The following is a 17387-nucleotide window of genomic DNA, read 5'->3' as shown; positions in this document are numbered from 1 at the left end:
AAAATCTCAGATGGGAATTACGTCATCATAAATGCCATTTAAAGAAAAAAAAATTCCCACCCACATCATTGGGATCGTTAATGGCCAATGAAAGCAAATGCACATCGATCAAGTTATCGTTGCCATTGACATTTTAACGTACAATCATGGCAAAAGTCAGAATATTTATTTATACTGGATGAATCCGGTGAGCTATGTATGAAGCTCTTTTTCACACTATGTGCGGTCTTAAGCTTATTATAAAAATATGTAAATCAAAACCGATGTTGTGTCTCGTCTCGGAAACATTTCCGTTGTGGCCTGATCCAATTGTTCTACCCCCAACACAGCTTCGCAAGGTTAAGTGGCGGCACCAATTTTAGCGTGGAAGAAAAAATAAAATCCTCCATAAGATTCTTTTGGGTTAGATCGCGTAATTGTGTGTCGTTAAACCCACCACCACCCGACACAGCCAATTAGTAAGGTTTGTCATGTAAACACATTACAATTCGTCACGAGTACAGCACACCGGTGTGTTGGAGAGCAAATCCACAACATTTACAATCCGAGTACGATGTTTCGCCAGTTATTACAACCGGCATCATGAAAGAATAAAATCCGTCCATCACCAAACGTAACCAATGTCAAACTTGTCGGACCCTGAACACAACCTATGCAAATTGCATTTAAATATTGACACAGAAAAAAAACAGCTTTAGACTAGCCAGTTGCAACTAACTATTCATGGTACAAAAAGAAAAAGAAGTCACCCAGCAGGTACGTCAAGGCTGCATATTTTTCTTGTAATTTTGTTGTCACAAGCAACGCGACTGGTGTTAATTAAGCCACGAGCCTAAGAGGTGCGGCTCACAACACCTGCAGCACAAACCCACTTCAACGTTCTAGATTTGAAGCTTTCGTGACTGCAAGGATTCATACTCTTAGGTTCTTTCGGTAAAGTCACGTAGGTAAAAAATAATAATAAATGAAAATAACCAAATTAAATCACGGCGTTTCGGAAGCAACACAAGCCTCCGTGTCATCACGCGACAGTAATTTTACTGGAGCAGTTACACCTGATGACGGAGGCTTGTGTTGCTTCCAAAACGTCGTGATTTAATGGAGTTATTTTCATTTTTTATTATTATTTTATTATTATTGTTTTTACCTACGTGACTTTACCGAAAGAACCTAAGAGTATCACTTCAACGTCTCCATAAATCTGCTGGGTGACGAAAGTATCCCGTGTGAGCCTTGGTTATAACATTTGCATAACTTGATATTAAATAAAGGACAGTGGTTTCCATTTTGAAACCAGATTTGCATGAGGATCATAAGGTACTGTTACACGAATGGAATAATTCAATCCTCCAGTACATTACTGCATTCGTAACTTAAAAAGGGACTACATTGGCAAATATAGTAGTCTATTGCAAGTTACACGATTGATTTGATTTCGTATGTACGGTTAATTAAATAGCATGATATTCTGTGTTTAAAAGATTGGGGAATTATTACTTGCACATAGCATTTCGAATGTTTCACGGTATGCTGTAGAAAGTACCTGTATATTAGAGCAGTAATGATTCAAGAATTCACGTGTCCCTGAACATTACATGTATGAAGTTGCTTTAATAGGCATTCATTTACATCTATTGGCCAAGGCCAGTCTGGTATTCATGTACAGAATTTCCAATCTCTGCTTCTTCTTGGCCATAACAAACAATTATCACCAACAATGTCCAGAAACGTTACCTTAGTTGCTGGGATTGTGTGCAACAGCACATCGATTCAAATCGACTTGCGCTCACGATGCACACCAATTTGTGTGCAAGAATAAATCGCATGCGATTGTTTAAAGTTATATACCCAATGCACCTTGAGGCTGGTGAGAAGGCACAAACGAGACCACACAAACCAGACAAAAACAAACAGACTAGACAGTACATAGCAGGGATAAAATAAATAAATCAATAACCGAATCAAATCTGGACCCAGAATCTCGATGATTCATAGAATGGCCAGGAATGAGGAATAAACCATTCCATGCTTAGTTACACTCACTGCCTGTCTGTGTGTAACTCAAGAGCTGCGAATATCCAGTGGCATTTGAACGATTGTCCCATTGAGTCTGTGTTAAGTTGTGCGTACAACACTGTTAGTCGGCACCCCATGACAAAGTGCACAACGCAACTCAACGGAACAGTCACAACCAGCACAACCGCCACCACCACCACAACCACCACAACTGCCACCGCCACCACCACCGCAACCCCTGCAGCTCCACCCCCGCCCCATGTGCTCCACAGAGCTCCAAGGGCGCTCCAGGGCTTGCGGCCGGGACACTGACAATCCCCTCCCGACCCACCCCCTTCACGTGGGCCCCTGAACTCTACCCTGAGCAGATGGTTCCATTCCTCACATACCGGCCGGGCTTACACTCTCGCGCGTGTATGTGTGTGTGTGCGCGCACACACACACATACACGCGCGCACACGACGCAATGCAGCTACCGCGGGTAGCCTCCGCGCAACGACAGTGACCCCGCTGACCCCGAGGACGTATGAGGGGGGCCGTCCATAGCAGGGGGGGGAAGAGGGGTAAGCTGCTCGATCAGCAGACGCACGTGAAGCGTAGCACAAGCGTAAGAAGAACGGACCCCTTGTACTAGGCTCGCACACATGCACGCGCACACGCGCGCATGCGAATGACCATAGCACCAGGAATGTGGCCGATCTTGTGAGATCCCAGAAGCCAAGCGTTGCTGGAGTCTGGGTTGTGCCGAGATGAGCGACCATAACACGCGCGCGTAAGTCAGGTGCCGTCGGTCCGCCGAGGCGGCGCGTGGTTTGTCAGCAGAGGACACAGTGCAGCAAGATCGGCTGGAACTCTTACTTGGTTCCCCGCCTTCACCGAGCCATGCACCGACTAGCGATGGAATAAACCCACAGTGAGACCAGTTCAACATGGCGGTGGATTGCCAAATCTCGGCTTTAGCATCAACTGAGACATGCTGTCGAGGCTATGTTTTGCTTGGGCAGCCTGGTTTACGCAATGCTGGTCTGGGGGTGGGAATCTGCAGGAGTAAAACCGCTCTGTAAACCTGTGTCGGTGCCGGGTGAATTGTTACTTTGCCACGTGAATTATGAAACAAGGCAACAAATCTTGAGGCCTTCATCCAGTAGTGGATTGACCACGGCTGACGACGAAACAACAACAACATCCTTCTCATTTGTACGAGTAATTACCGTTTTCAGACATCGCCGTTTCAGGCAAGGTCGTGTACGAACGAAGAATACAGCTGAACTTGAAAACGTGAACTTGGAGAAAGACGCAAGGTCAGGGCTGAAGAAGACCTGCCACAGATTTATCCACTGTGTGAGATTTAATCACCGTGCAATAAAATGTTTTATTGAAGCACATAAATGACGACTTCACTGGGACTGTTTATTATAGATCGCCATAATTACACTGTTTAACAAAAATGGCTATTATTCCCCACAAACTTTGCTTTTGTGACCAGGACAGTGATATTTTGAAATGTACCTATTTTCAAAACGGGCGAATGTGTCATTCCTTCACATAAAGTCCTGGTCACAAAATCAAAGTTTGTGGGGAATAATAGCCATTTTCTATACTTTAGAGGCATAAGCAATTAGAGAATAACACTTACTACCCAGGAACAAAAATCGTGTTACATAGTGATGATAATTCACGGTGTGACTTTCAGATTGTCTCTGCGTTTTCTTTCACTGCGGCAGTTACATTCACAACGTGGTTTGAGGCATTCGAGAGGAAACACACTATGGATTTATGTTACTGAACCTGACAATTTCCCCACCGTACGCTCTTCATTTTCATACGACTGGGGGCCGGGCACGGCACGGGGGGGGGGGGGGGGGGTCCAACATTGAACTTGAAAAGCAATTTTAAACAAGTCAACATTATTTTGTTGACTTGTTTAACATCTTTTAAAATTTATTTTACTGCATTCGTACGGCGCAGCCATGCTGCCTTCAAAATAAATATTCGATCAATAAAAGAGGGGGTTGGTGGGAGTGAACTAGATAACGTAAGAAAAAGTGTGCAATTGCATTGTTTGTCGTTATATAATTGGGTATTTTATTGACAGACACCATAGTCAACCCAGGCTTAAAATTAAACTCGCACTCGTCTGCTATGCACTGTTTGCATTTGGCCACAAAGCAGCTTGTCGTTTGCGAATATTAATATCAATGTTTACCCTGAAGTCGCAGTGATTAATTCATGCATTTCCATGTGCTCATCTTCCCATAACAGCTGCCACATTGTGAATTAAGTAGCTAAACTAGGGTAGGGTTGGGTTAGTAGGTGAGATCTTATTCAGATAAATATTGGTTTTCAACGGAGACCTGAGATGTATACAGAGCAGAATCGTTTTATCTTACCGGGTCATATTTTGTGTGCGACAAAACCCAAAAAGGCACTGCATTCACGATTGTCAATCAATAGATTGAATCTGTGATGCTAAATTTGATCCGGATACTTAAGAATGTAAATTACGTTGCGATGTAATATCATTCCACACGACCGACGCATCGGATGTTATACCGTTCAAAAGTTTGAAAGCGGAGTATCCCGCGTCAACATTTACGCGTGCGCGCACACGCTGCTGCACTACGTTGCAGAGAGAAAAACAAGATGGAGTGAGTGAGAGACAGAGAGAATGAGAGGGGGGGGGGGCAACAGTAATTACACGCCACCTCGCCCCCCCCAACAGCCCCGCTTGGGACGACGCTCACTCCAAACGCCCACCCGGGCCAAATCACTCAGCACCCTGCGTGGCAACCCCAGGGCTGCCCCCCTCCACTTCCTCACCACTGCAAACCCCAATGTCCCAGCAACAACAACTGTATGCAACCCACCCGAATCCCAAAGAGGACATTGCCTCTCTTCACAACACTCAATAGGGGGGGGGAGGGGCTTCCTGGTATTCGCTAACCATGCCCGAGAGGCTATTTATTTCTTCTCCTCTAAAATTAAATTTATTTTGTATAGTCAAAAACCGAGCAACGAGAATGTTGTCACAACGAAGTGTCCACGAGAAAACGGCGCCAGTGTTGCATTCACGCATCGCGTCCGCTTTCCGACCACAGTTTTTCAACGTTTAAAATTATATTTTAAGAGCGTAGCTGAACTTGCAGGACAGTACGTACAACGTACGCTACTTTGTAGCTTCAAAGGGCATCGCATACACTGGCACGATTCTAAAAATTACCCCATGTGATCATTACATGAAGCAAACATGCATGAACAGAGCATGTACACATTAAAGACTTAATTAAAAATTACTACGTCATTAATACTGCATCATTTTGTGCAGCATTAATGAAACTATGGCCATGGGTTATGCTCCGTAACCCACGCCCAGAAATTCTGCCAGATTTATTTAGGCAACAGCCATCATCTAACAAACAAGAAAGATGCAGTATTCTATTTCATTAACATTTAAAAATCATCGCGTCCTCGTTAAATGATTCTAAGCCCATGGATACAAAGTTACAAATTAAACAAAACATCTGCAGTGGCATTTCGCATTTGTGTCACTCCAGAGCTGATAATTTATTAAGAGTTTTCTTCCTGGCGCGTTAGAAGTCAGATTAAATGTGAGAGCCGTGATAATTTGTAATTAAGATGTCCTACAAAGCCCCAGCGATTGCGATCGGCTTCAGCCTACGCACGAACCCAGTAACATTGAGCCCGGCAGATAAGCCTGGATGGGGGCCCCAACGTTTCGCTTGCACTCTGAGTACCTTTAAAAGCCAAGTCCACCCAACAGACCGTAGCAAAAGCCAAGTCCTCCCAACAGACCGTGGCATGTATGGTCTCTACAATCAAGTTGTGGAGACGGTCCCATTTCCTCCACCCCATTCAATGCATTCGGCTGGGGGGGGGTTGTGGAAGCCATTCAAGTCATTGTATAAAAAACCGCTCGTCGCTCATCGCTATTACAAACATTAGTGTACTGTATAGATACACACCACAACAAAGAGACGGGTTCGATCTTATACTGGCTTTTAGGAGCAAGCGTTTTGAATGAGATTCTACACACGGTTTGGAACACAATGGCACATGAAATGGTGGTAGAGCTAACACCCACCCCACGCATGGTCTGCCACCTTTTTTTTTCCTATCGCTGAAGCTGACAAGACTGTACAAATCTTGACTTAAAGCTTTCGTGACTGCAGGAATTCATATTCTTTGGGTCTTTCGGTAAAGTCACGTATATAGAAATACAAATATCACGACGTTTCGATCACAACGCAAGCAATCGTCATCAAGCGGACCCAAAGAATGTAAGACTGTACAAGATACGTACTCATTTACAAATGAGTCCGAGGCCAGGTTTATATAATGTTGCAATTGCCACTCGTGTGTTTGGTAAATAATAAAACACAGGTTGCTGGGACGATAATAAAGCGTTCCAATCAACAAGCCATCACGCCCTGTACACCACCCTCACATATATAGTTAAAATATAATAAAAACTATAACCTAGTGCAAAGAATCCTTTACATTTGCGGTCAAGCAATTGTAATCTTACACACTAACCAGTGACGTTCACATCGGCGTAAAATGTCTAATGCTTCAAAAATGTGTCCATTCACAAATAAAAATTAGTAATGGCTCGATCGCTTTCTTATTTGCAGGCAGCTGCAGCAGATGGTGATTAGTTGCACCATTTCTTTTTTTACCAGGTAAGGCCCATTGAGCTGTACAGCTCATTCTCAGAAACGACCTGGCCACAAATGTTAGCTAAATTGAAAACTCATTTCTTCAGAACTGCAGTGTCAAGTCTGTTGTCCTTCCCCCCCCCCCGAACTCCAGATTAGCACGGCTGGCTACGTACGGTGCGAAAGAAGTTCAACATGCATACATATAACAGAGGTTTAATCGCGTGGGAATTAATATCAGCCAAAATACTCTAAACTAAATACACAGTGCACCTGTATACAGTAGTACTACACAGTGGTATTGGCCAGAAATTACCGCCGCATTCTGGGCACTCTCTTGCACCCCAGAAAACCCAGCGCAGCTGGAACAGCAACTTACATTTTACAATAAAGGTACCGTTCAGCAGGAGAGGTGAAAGTGAAGCTTCCGCTGAAGCGCCAGTGTGAAAATATTAATGTATTAATATCAATGCAATACAAGAAAACTCAATAGAAAACAAGAATAAAATAAATAGGTTGGATATTATTCAGTCGGTAACCTCAAAAGCACCGTAGGACCGGCCGGTGAACAGCAATGCTGTATAAGATATTGCATTACGATGATTTTACAGCTGTCATAAAACGTAACACATATAATATAGACACCGCAGCGTGTAAGATTTCCGATGTTGCAATGCTCCACTGACAGCACAATTCTTCAAGTAAAGAAGAGGGCAAACGATGACAAATACTAATTTCCGACTTCATTTATGCAAACAAGTTCAGGCTGCACCTGGGGAAAGATTTTAATTTTAATTAGCACAGATTGCTGCATATGTCACCTTGCCTAAATGTATTGACAATAAATGACCTTTCCTATATTTCCGTTTGCAACAGGGAGACAATTTAAATAAACTTGTCCAACATGATTGAGAAATCTAAATCCCAGCCGATTCAAACACTCTCACTCACAGGAATTCACCCAACTAAATTCCAGCATTAGAATTGAAACTGCTCAAAACCCAAACTAATTCTCCAACAAAAACCTATTGAAATAGTTGTAATTGGCACACAAGAGACAAGAGCTCCATTTATCGCTGTGAGAAGGCAACAGCAAAGTGTTGGCAGCAACTCTGAAGGTGCAAGAACAAAGAAGCACTTTTTGAAAAGCTCAGCAACAGGTCTTGCCGGCTCTGAAATGCATTTTTATTGCACTTGCCCCAGAGTTGAGGATGGGGATTAGAAGTACGTGAACACGACAAGAGAGAGCCGCATGTGACAAGACCTCAAGTTTGCCGTCACACTGTATTGCCCACCCTCCGACCGACGCACCCATCCGATCGAACATCGCACTCCCGTACTTCAGCTTGTAAAAATACCAGCCCGTCCTTCAACCACCCACCCATGCGTAACCATACGATTTCTGTTTCCATGCACGGTATCTGTAAAACAGTTTGCAATAAAGACAGCGAACTGCACTGCCATAAACCTTACGCAAGCCCGGGTTCAATCGGAGTTGCTCGTTCGCGTGCTAAATTCACAAATGCCGATTGGCCATCGCTTGCAAAAGGGATTTTTCCTACCTCGTCAAGAGTCCTTGTCACTGTGCACAATCGAGAGATTGAGACTTTCTTGTAGCAAAAGGCAGCCATCGATCGTTTGCTATCCTTAGCTTCACCCTGCTCTACCCGAGGCCCAGTGAACAATTGTTGCCTGTGTGGGACTGAAGCGCACGCCATGGTTATGAAATAAGCGCACGCCATTTAAAACAGCCCATGAAAGCTGTGCTAGGCCAAAGGTTTTCTTGCCTGCAGGCGTCTTGCTTTATCCAAACAAACTCCACTACATTTTCATGCGAATTTAATGCTGAAAGGCACATTCAGATCACCTACGTGTGCCACGCTACATGCAGCCAATTTTTCTGAAGTGTAAAATGGCATGCGGTGTCTATGCTGAACTTCCATAGGAGGACTGTTGCCGCCCGCAATTAAAAAACAATTATTCACCCGCTTTCACAAAATGTTCTAGTCAAATCTTTTTTTTGCAAGCGTTCAGAGGCCCGGCGGCACAGGCAACTCTTTTTTATATTATATTCAAATCCGCACATGTGACTTGTGACAGCTTTGTGCCAGGTATTTATAAAAGGTAAGTACACCACATAGGTTGTTGGCCAATCAGTGTTAAGATTGAGTATCCATCTCCCCTATTTGTGGTTTTTCTTCGAGACTTCCACTTGCCTTCTGCACGCAAAATATTTAATGAAAAGTTCAGTAAATGGCCGAACGATGCCCCCTTTTTGAAGGGGTGAAAGAGCAGCATCTCGGGTCTCATTATTACCTAAAAAACCTAAAATACTCGGTTAAAGGAGAGGGGGTGGAAACTTTCCGCAAAGTGAGCAAAAAATAGATCGTCTTACCCGTAGCCTCATTCACGTAAAACTTTAACACGCTATCAGAAGAAATGGCAGTTCAGCAGTCTGCGGTGTCCGCAGCACATACCACAGAAGGCTTAAAAACAAGCTTATCACGTCCAACACTGCTCCCAGCAGCAGCAACAGAGGCGGCGTAGTTTAAACGCAAACTGCAGGGCTGTACTGTACGTAAAAAAATGCACAACCACAGCATGCAGAGCAAAGTGGTCCAAAGTGATGCAATGGTCAAAGCGAACTGGACAGAACACATTTCCTCGGGCTCCAACCATGGGTGCATAAGAAGAAATATTTTTTTAAATCAAGCAGCTATTACATTCCACGTGAACAATTATAGTATAAAGATATATAATAATGGTTAAATTTAAATGTGACCATGAATTGCAACAAATCACCACACTGTTGGGAGTGACTCATTGCATACCTAATATTTAGAATAAAAACATCACGACTTTTTTTCAATCTTTATTCATGCGTCTGTCAGTTGATTGAGAAAAGTCTGAAAATAATACAGCAGTACTCTAAGAGTGCAATTTTGTATCACCGATCCCCGTTTAGTTTCTGTGCATTGCACAAGGTGGCGGTGGGACAAAGGCCTAGCCACCTTTGTTTCCCCAATAGGCAATGACCATTTAGTCCTCTTAGAGTATTTGGCTGCTATAAATGTCCACGTAAGCCACTTCATTGGGCTATCATTTGCGGCCAGGTCGCAATATGGCTCAGTGGGCCCTACCTGGTAACATAAAAATAGTTTTGTTTAAGACTTGGCTAGGTCCTAGACAGTAACCACTGCTCGTGTGCATGCCCAAGATGTCTAACAGTCGCTTGAGAACACCATACTCTACATTAAGTGAACCTAACACTGTGCATACACAAATATCCCCCATATAGCCTAAACAGATGATTTGGGGCAAGTGCTGTTAGCGAGCACCTATGAAGGCCAGAACGGCACACGAGGGGGTGGGTGACCAACACCATGCCCGGGCATACACATTACAACACACACCAGGATCTACATTATACAAGCTGTTGGAGGAGTGTATAGGCGTGTTCAATAGCATTCTAATTAGTTGCTATGGAGGCACGTTGAAAAACGCGCAACCATTAAGTGCCGTGTACAGTTTTTGTATCTCGTGACAAGTCTGGGCGAGGATTTGCTTCGGTCCGGGTGCCTCAATTTTGTCATGTCGTGCTGGCCCCGCCACTCAAGGTGCAAGCGCAGCGGCACACCCTAAGCTATGCACCTCGCGGCAAGTCTTGTTCACCGCGTCGCCGAAGGTGACATCTTCCAGCTGGTGAGGATTTTAACATCGGCGGCGGGCGGGTGGGATAGGGTGAGCGGGTGGGTGGGTGGTTCGCACATATTGCTAAAGAGCGGACCACGCGTGTCCGACCAGATGGGTGCTTCATAGGTTTGCTGCGGGGCGCACAGCTCGAACGAAACGCGTTTGGTGCTTCGACGGTAAACCTACACACGGGCGACTTCCTCAACGTGCAAGAACGTTTTTCGCAGCGAGGAAGTTGGGCAATGACCACCAAACCGGAGCTATAATCGTCATCTACATTGTCGTAAAAAAAACTTAAATCGCCGCCATCAACGTTATCAACGCTTTGTCGGTCGGGTTAAATTGCTTAATGCATACTGTAGTGGGTTGTAAAGCAAACTACCCACCCCACCACACCATTGATAGTAGTTACAGTGTTGTAGCCAGAGGCCACCACCGGTCAAAGAAATGGGGCCAATTCCAGCGAGAAAAGTCAATGCACGCACTGTATGGCAAGTACTACACTCAGCAAAGGAGCTGCAATAGCGCGATAAAGCCACTGGTGGGTACATCGTCACCTCCGAGTCAAATAACACCCGTTCAGAGCTTGGCACAAAAAGTAAAACGTTTTTCGGGGGTGGGTCAAAGATGAGTTGAGATCATTTCACACTGGTGTATTCCTAATTAGGCAAAGACCCTTGCATTAGCTATTACTCGTGATAATCGGCTTAATAGCTTAAGCAATTACAATTTGGTTCTTTAAAGTTTAAGGTCTTAATTCGCATGTGGGTACAGACAATATTTGCCAAATGCTGTTTAGGTGTTTGCATTTGTGCTGTGTGGCTCTCTCCGATGCGTATTTGGGTTGCACCGTACGTATTGTTCGACACAAGGTCCGATGATTCACTTTAGGTACTGCGTAAAAATATCCCCCTTCAAAATCTGAAGCTCCCAGGGCCATGCGGCGAAACGCCGGGCATCATGCCAAGCAACACCGGACATTACATAACAACGCACAAATTACATTTTTTTGTTAGCGACTAAAACATTTAGCGAAAGCAATTTCCCCTTGGCTTGCACCGATCGAGACAAAACTCGTCATGGCAAAAAACACAGGGCGCGCCAACTCTTACCGTTGGGATCTGCTGCAGCAGCCCCCTGCTCCACACCGCCGGACGCGACAGACGGTGGCGCTTGTGGCAGGGGTCGTGGCGGGCGAGGCTTGGGGGTCGGCGGCGCCATCTTCACGGGGCCCAGGTACTCCACGTAGGTGCCGGGGAATTCTCCGTGCTCTTTGGTGCGCTCGTTGACGCCCGAAATCCAGCCGATCATCTGCGGGAAGCGCTCGGCGCCTTCCTTGGTGAAGTTGAGGGCCAGCAGCGAGGCCTTGGTGACAACGAGGACGTCCCCGGGCAGCAGGTCGATGTCCTCGTTGCGCTCCCGGCGGTAGGCATACAGGGCCCTGTACTTGAAGCCTTCGTTGGACATTGTGCCGTCTCTTTTACAATCTGCGTCCAAGTGCCTTTGAATAATGCAAGTGTTGTTGGTTCGCGCAACCAAAAATAAACCGAAAAAGAAGAAACCTAAACCGAAAAAAATTGCGCGATTCCTCTCCTCCACAAACGATTGTCTTCCAGAAGCACGGCCGCTCAAAGCAGCTCCCCCACTTGGGATGGTGTCGATCCTCCTTCAACGGAAGAAATTACGCAAATTTGGAGAACGTTCTAATGAAAAGACACTAAAAAACGACGATGAAGAGGAGCAGGGGGACGAGGATGGAAAGAAATATAGAAAAAAAAATTACAAAGTTAACTACACACGGGCGCCGTTTGTGGCCACATGCAGGGTGGCGCCACGGGCTGCGTTGCCGGCGCGCGGGTGAGGGTGCTGGGCTCGCTGTGCTGTCCCCTTGGGTGGACGGGGTATCTCCGCTGCTCGCTCCCCGCTGTCTGGCGTGCCAGAGCCCCGTCCCACTCGCGCATAGTACTCGCAAGCCAGTGTCTCCTGCAGCTAACGTCCAGCCTAGCGAGCAGAGGGGCCACGCAAAACCAAGCAAAGAGAGACAAGAAAACGCCATGCATCGTATTCTTTACGTCAAGCGCTCTCGGGGCTAAAATAAATACGATTTCTAAAAAGAAACACTCGATTAATCAACGTATTATTCCCAATGTATATATGCAGCAGAGGGCAGAGCAACTAAATTAATTTTTGGACTAAACTTATATGCGCCCCCCCGCCTTCATAAACCCGCACTCACCAGCGTGACGAGAAATGGTCAAATAACAGCCGTGTCCGTCACGGCACGGGCTGTACAAGTATATATGAATGATGCGTTAACAATATTCTCAATGGTATATGAATGCATGTTTTAAAGCGTATTTGTCTAATACTTATTTTGGGGTTTCAGTACCAAAGTGTATGAAAGATAACAGAATATGGAACTAGTTTGAATGTACACTAAACTTTGTGTTAATTATTTGACAAAAAGATTGCTCATAATTACGGGAACACACAATTAGTGCAATAATCGTTGCAGTGCTCTTGAGGACTTCATGCAAACGATTAAACCCAATTTTACCCCGTCACACTGCTTAACAATGTACACCTTATGAACGTTAACATATTTCACAAGGATAACGTGTTAATAGTTTGCACACCACGCTATGAACCTGGCGATCCGAGTTCAATTCCTCGCTACGGCTGACAAACCCACGATGACCAACGTGGTGAAGTATGGTCAAACAAACCAGCATGGTGGAAAAAAAGCCCTACGTGATCAACACGGTATGGGAAGGCCATCAACCAGCAGTGGTCTTACAAGGGGCTATATGTAGCATTTTAGCACAGTATCGTATAAAACGTACACCGTATGATTAGAACATTTTAGCAATGAGAATTTTTCACTAAATTTGACAGCACAAAAACTGCTAATTTTTTGTTGAAATGTTTTCAGTTTTGTTCAGTGTAGAAAATACTTGTGTTTACTAAAAAACTTGTATTTTAAACAGTCCAAACCTAATTTCTGAAACTGTATTTGCCTTAATAGTCGAGTGGTCAGAAGGTTCCAAGCTCGTAGTTTTCGTCTGTGGGTTTTTGAAAGCATGTTCTATCATGGAAAAAATATTTATTTTCGGAACTGGGCTGAGAAGTACATTTGTTGAAAAGGCTAAAACAAAGGTTGTGGCCATTTATATATATAAAAAAAACAGGTATGTAAATCTTACTTTTTGATATTCTCACAGGCACATATTTGCATTGCATTCATAGAATCAAGTTCTACGTAATAAAAACTGGAAAATGTTAGACATTTGACAGTATGTATTTCTCCAAATGTCTTACTACCCCTACCGTATTGAATACAAGTTTAATATAATGTAGGACAATATTAATTTGTATACATTGTCTTATATGAAAACGTAATATCTCCAGCCCCTTTGCCAATCCACTACTGAATAAATGTCGTGTCGATCATGGGGGGGGGAGGTGGTGGTGGGGGTGCCCATACTTCACCACCTTGGTTAAGGGGATGCCTATGACCGGTTCTGATATCACACGCTACTGATGTTAGCCGTGACCGTGAATGGAACTTCGGTAGTCGGGTTCATAGTGCTGTGTTCTAACCATGGCGCCCCTGCCTACAATGTATAGATGTTGTTATTCCACATTTCCCATCTGTCAATTGGCTACATATGCGCTCAAATCCAAGTTTCACGGGTCAGACTGCCGCTGGGTATCACTCGTGCTGTGTGTTTGACTACGTAATGTGCAGCACACATAGGGAAAAACAATGCCACTGATTAAATTAAAAAGTACAGCATTATACAATTAACGCACATCGGTGCTAGCTACACCAACTCGTGTAGAATCAATGATACATTGATTTTGCGTTACACAAAATATAAAAAAACATTTAAAACACATCCATTAGTATAAATGCTTACATTACAACCTACCATTATCTATATTCTGTTTTAGAATGTCAAAGCATTTGCTTTAAAGCGTGCATTTAAATCACCGTTCGTTGCAGGGTGGACGAGAAGTCCATATACCCCCGCCGTATAGGCTATTGCGGGCCCACAGTAGTAACTGGGTATAGTGATTTCCCGCCCACGCAGTCCACGTCACACAACACAGCACTCTATTGTTATATACTGTACAAGACATTACATTTATGTGCAAAATAATACACAGGTCCATGCATGTGCAAAATACATGCATGTGCCATGCACAGTGTTGTACATACTATAGTTACTTAGCAGTACTGCATCACATATGAACACCGCGTGTGTCATATCCACTGCTAGATTAGGGCCTCCACGTTATGCCATGCTGCTAGAAAAGGGTCTGGGGAGGTTATTTGACCACACAGACGACATCGTACAAACACAATGGTGCATACGACATACATATCACCACCACGTATGTGCACATGCTAACGCCGGAACACACGTGTCATATACCGACTAGGCAATTGGTCCACTCCGTGCACACGCACGCACTAAACATGTGTAATCGTCTCGTCATGTAGCCTTGATAAGCTGCTCCGAAGCTACAAGAGATGTTAGCGAGCGCCTATTAAGGTCGGATGCACACAGACAGCCATATTCCCTTGGGTGGCGAGCGTGAATTCAAACAGAACGTGGCGTTGGCATCATAAATGTTATTATTTTACAAGCCGTTCGCGTTGTTACGCGTGTGGTTTTTTGTTGTGATGATGTCTCGTCTTTTACACGTCAGGTGTTGATTTTTTCAGGAGCATCGCTCCACGAAAATCGGGGGCAAAAAACACAAACGCTGCTGTGGATGTTCAACATTGCTGCTGCTGCTGTTGGCGGCGTAGGAGCGATTTAGATTGGTCTGTGTCGGTATTCGGCGTTCGGATCATCGTCTTTGTTGCTGGGTCAAGGTGGACAATCGTGGGTGCTTGGATGGGTGATGGATGGTGGGGATGTGGGAAGAGGATGGACTTCATCCAGCAGTAGCATGACCTGTCAATGCCTTATGAATGCCCTACATTATTACAGAACAATTGAGACATTATTGCTCACTCCACGCCCCTCATATAAATCCCAACGTGCCTCCTACCAAGTCCCATCACAAGGATGAACACACACAGAAAATAATAGACACAATTTAGTGTGTTACGCCGTATGGCCCTGCAAACCTCAATGTCCCTGTAACAAGAACACGAAGTGATGAGGTGAGGTGAGTGATGATGGTGATGATGGTGAGTGTTGGTGGTGAGTGATGGTGGTGATGATGTGAGGTGAGTGGTGATGATGATGGTGAGTGATGATGGTGATGAGTGGTGGTGATGATGATGATGGTGGTGATGATGGTGAGGTGAGTGATGATGGTGAGTGGTGATGGCGAGGTGAGTGATGAACACACACAGAAAATAATAGACACAATTTAGTGTGTTACGCCGTATGGCCCTGCAAACCTCAATGTCCCTGTAACAAGAACACGAAGTGATGAGGTGAGGTGGGTGATGATGGTGATGATGGTGAGTGTTGGTGGTGAGTGGTGGTGAGTGATGGTGGTGATGATGTGAGGTGAGTGGTGATGATGATGGTGAGTGATGATGGTGATGAGTGGTGGTGATGATGATGGTAGTGATGATGGTGAGGTGAGTGATGATGGTGAGTGGTGATGGCGAGGTGAGTGATGATGGTGGTGGTGGTGATGATGGTGGTGATGATGGTGGTGAGTGATGATGATGGTGAGTGATGATGATGGTGAGTGGTGATGATGGTGAGTGATGATGATGGTGGTGAGAGATGGTGATGATGATGGTGGTGGTGAGGCAGCCACGTCACTCATCACTCACCACACACGCGGCACTCACTCCACTCACCGATCTCTCCTCGCCCTTCAACTCCCGCGAAATCCTCGTTGTGGACGACCAAAAATAACGAAACGTCTCCAGAATCGAGCGGAACTTAATAACATCGACGAGAGACTTGAAAGCGTCGAATTAAACCCCGCAATTTAAACAAAAATAAACTTTCGGATTCCTTCTTTGTGGGTTGCGAGTGGCCACCAACCCCCTCCCTCCACCCCCACCACCAACAACTAAAAAGTAATTTAAACCACCTAAAACTTCCTTCCCCGTCCTCTTAAGGCTCTCCAAATCTCCACGATTTCGTGTTTGACGTCAGCTTCTTTATCTCGCGAGCGCCACCGTCGATGTTGTCGATGGCTTCCTCCCTCCCTCCCCTCCACACAACGCTCGGTCCGTCGGTGTCGATGATGATGTTTGAAACGACGACGATATTCGTTGTTGCTCCCCAGGGTATCGTCGCACACCTCTCCACCAACCCCACTGTCCCCCTCTCTTTGTGAGCGCCTTCCTTCTCTAAAGCTCCCCCGCCATGTCCTCTGCTGCCTCGCACACGCAAGCGACAGAGGCACGCGAAGACGGCTGGCCGAGCCAGAGTCTGGGACCACGGGCACAGGCGCTGCGGTGGTGGCATAAATAAAGAAATAAAGGTGAAGCACGCCTTTATTTTTCACCCGGGGACACTCCCCTATGTCTTTGCACGCCTCCCACCACCACCAACCACCGCCACCCCCACGCCAATCTGCAGCAGCGGCAGCAGCAGCAGCGGAATGTTTGTGGCTCTCACGCACCACGCGATGCCCCCTAGCTGCCGTGCAGTGCCACTGAACATTTTTTAATTTTTTTGTATTTTATGCAAAATGAGAAAGAGAAAGAAAAAGATGTCGAAAGGCGGACGAGCTAATTGCAGAAAGGTTTTGTCACGTTCAACAAAAGGTTGATAAATATGATTTATCTTCTTGGTTCTTTCTGTAAAGTCACGTAGAATGGAAGTAATAAAATAATAAACATAATAAAATAATTCTCACGACGTTTCGGCCACAACGCAAGCAGCCGTCCTCAGGTGAAGACCAAGTCTGTCGGGGAGACAGCGTCGAAAAATATGATTTACATTAAGCCACCCTCTGATCTGTGTACTTGATAGGCACACATTGATTGTAGATTTGAAGCTTTCGTGACTG

General features: G+C 45.1%; 1 protein-coding gene across 2 annotated transcripts in view; it reads right to left on the bottom strand.

Moving 5' to 3' along the window:
* Nucleotides 1-11993, bottom strand: part of LOC144726689 (phosphatidylinositol 3-kinase regulatory subunit gamma-like) — a 142159-nt gene extending 130166 nt beyond the window's left edge. For both annotated transcript variants that reach the window (XM_078605486.1, XM_078605487.1), the window contains exon 1: nt 11498-11993. In XM_078605486.1, the coding sequence (XP_078461612.1) occupies nt 11498-11852 (355 nt within the window). In that variant the 5' untranslated portion in view covers nt 11853-11993. The remainder of the gene's footprint in view (nt 1-11497) is intronic.
* Between the last annotated feature and the right edge of the window lie 5394 nt (nt 11994-17387).

This window comes from Lampetra planeri, chromosome 24 (assembly GCF_965212315.1).
Source record: "Lampetra planeri chromosome 24, kcLamPlan1.2.h2, whole genome shotgun sequence".
NCBI lineage: Eukaryota > Metazoa > Chordata > Hyperoartia > Petromyzontiformes > Petromyzontidae > Lampetra > Lampetra planeri.
Note: the sequence above shows the minus strand (reverse complement) of the source record. Positions and strands in the feature narration are given on the sequence as shown.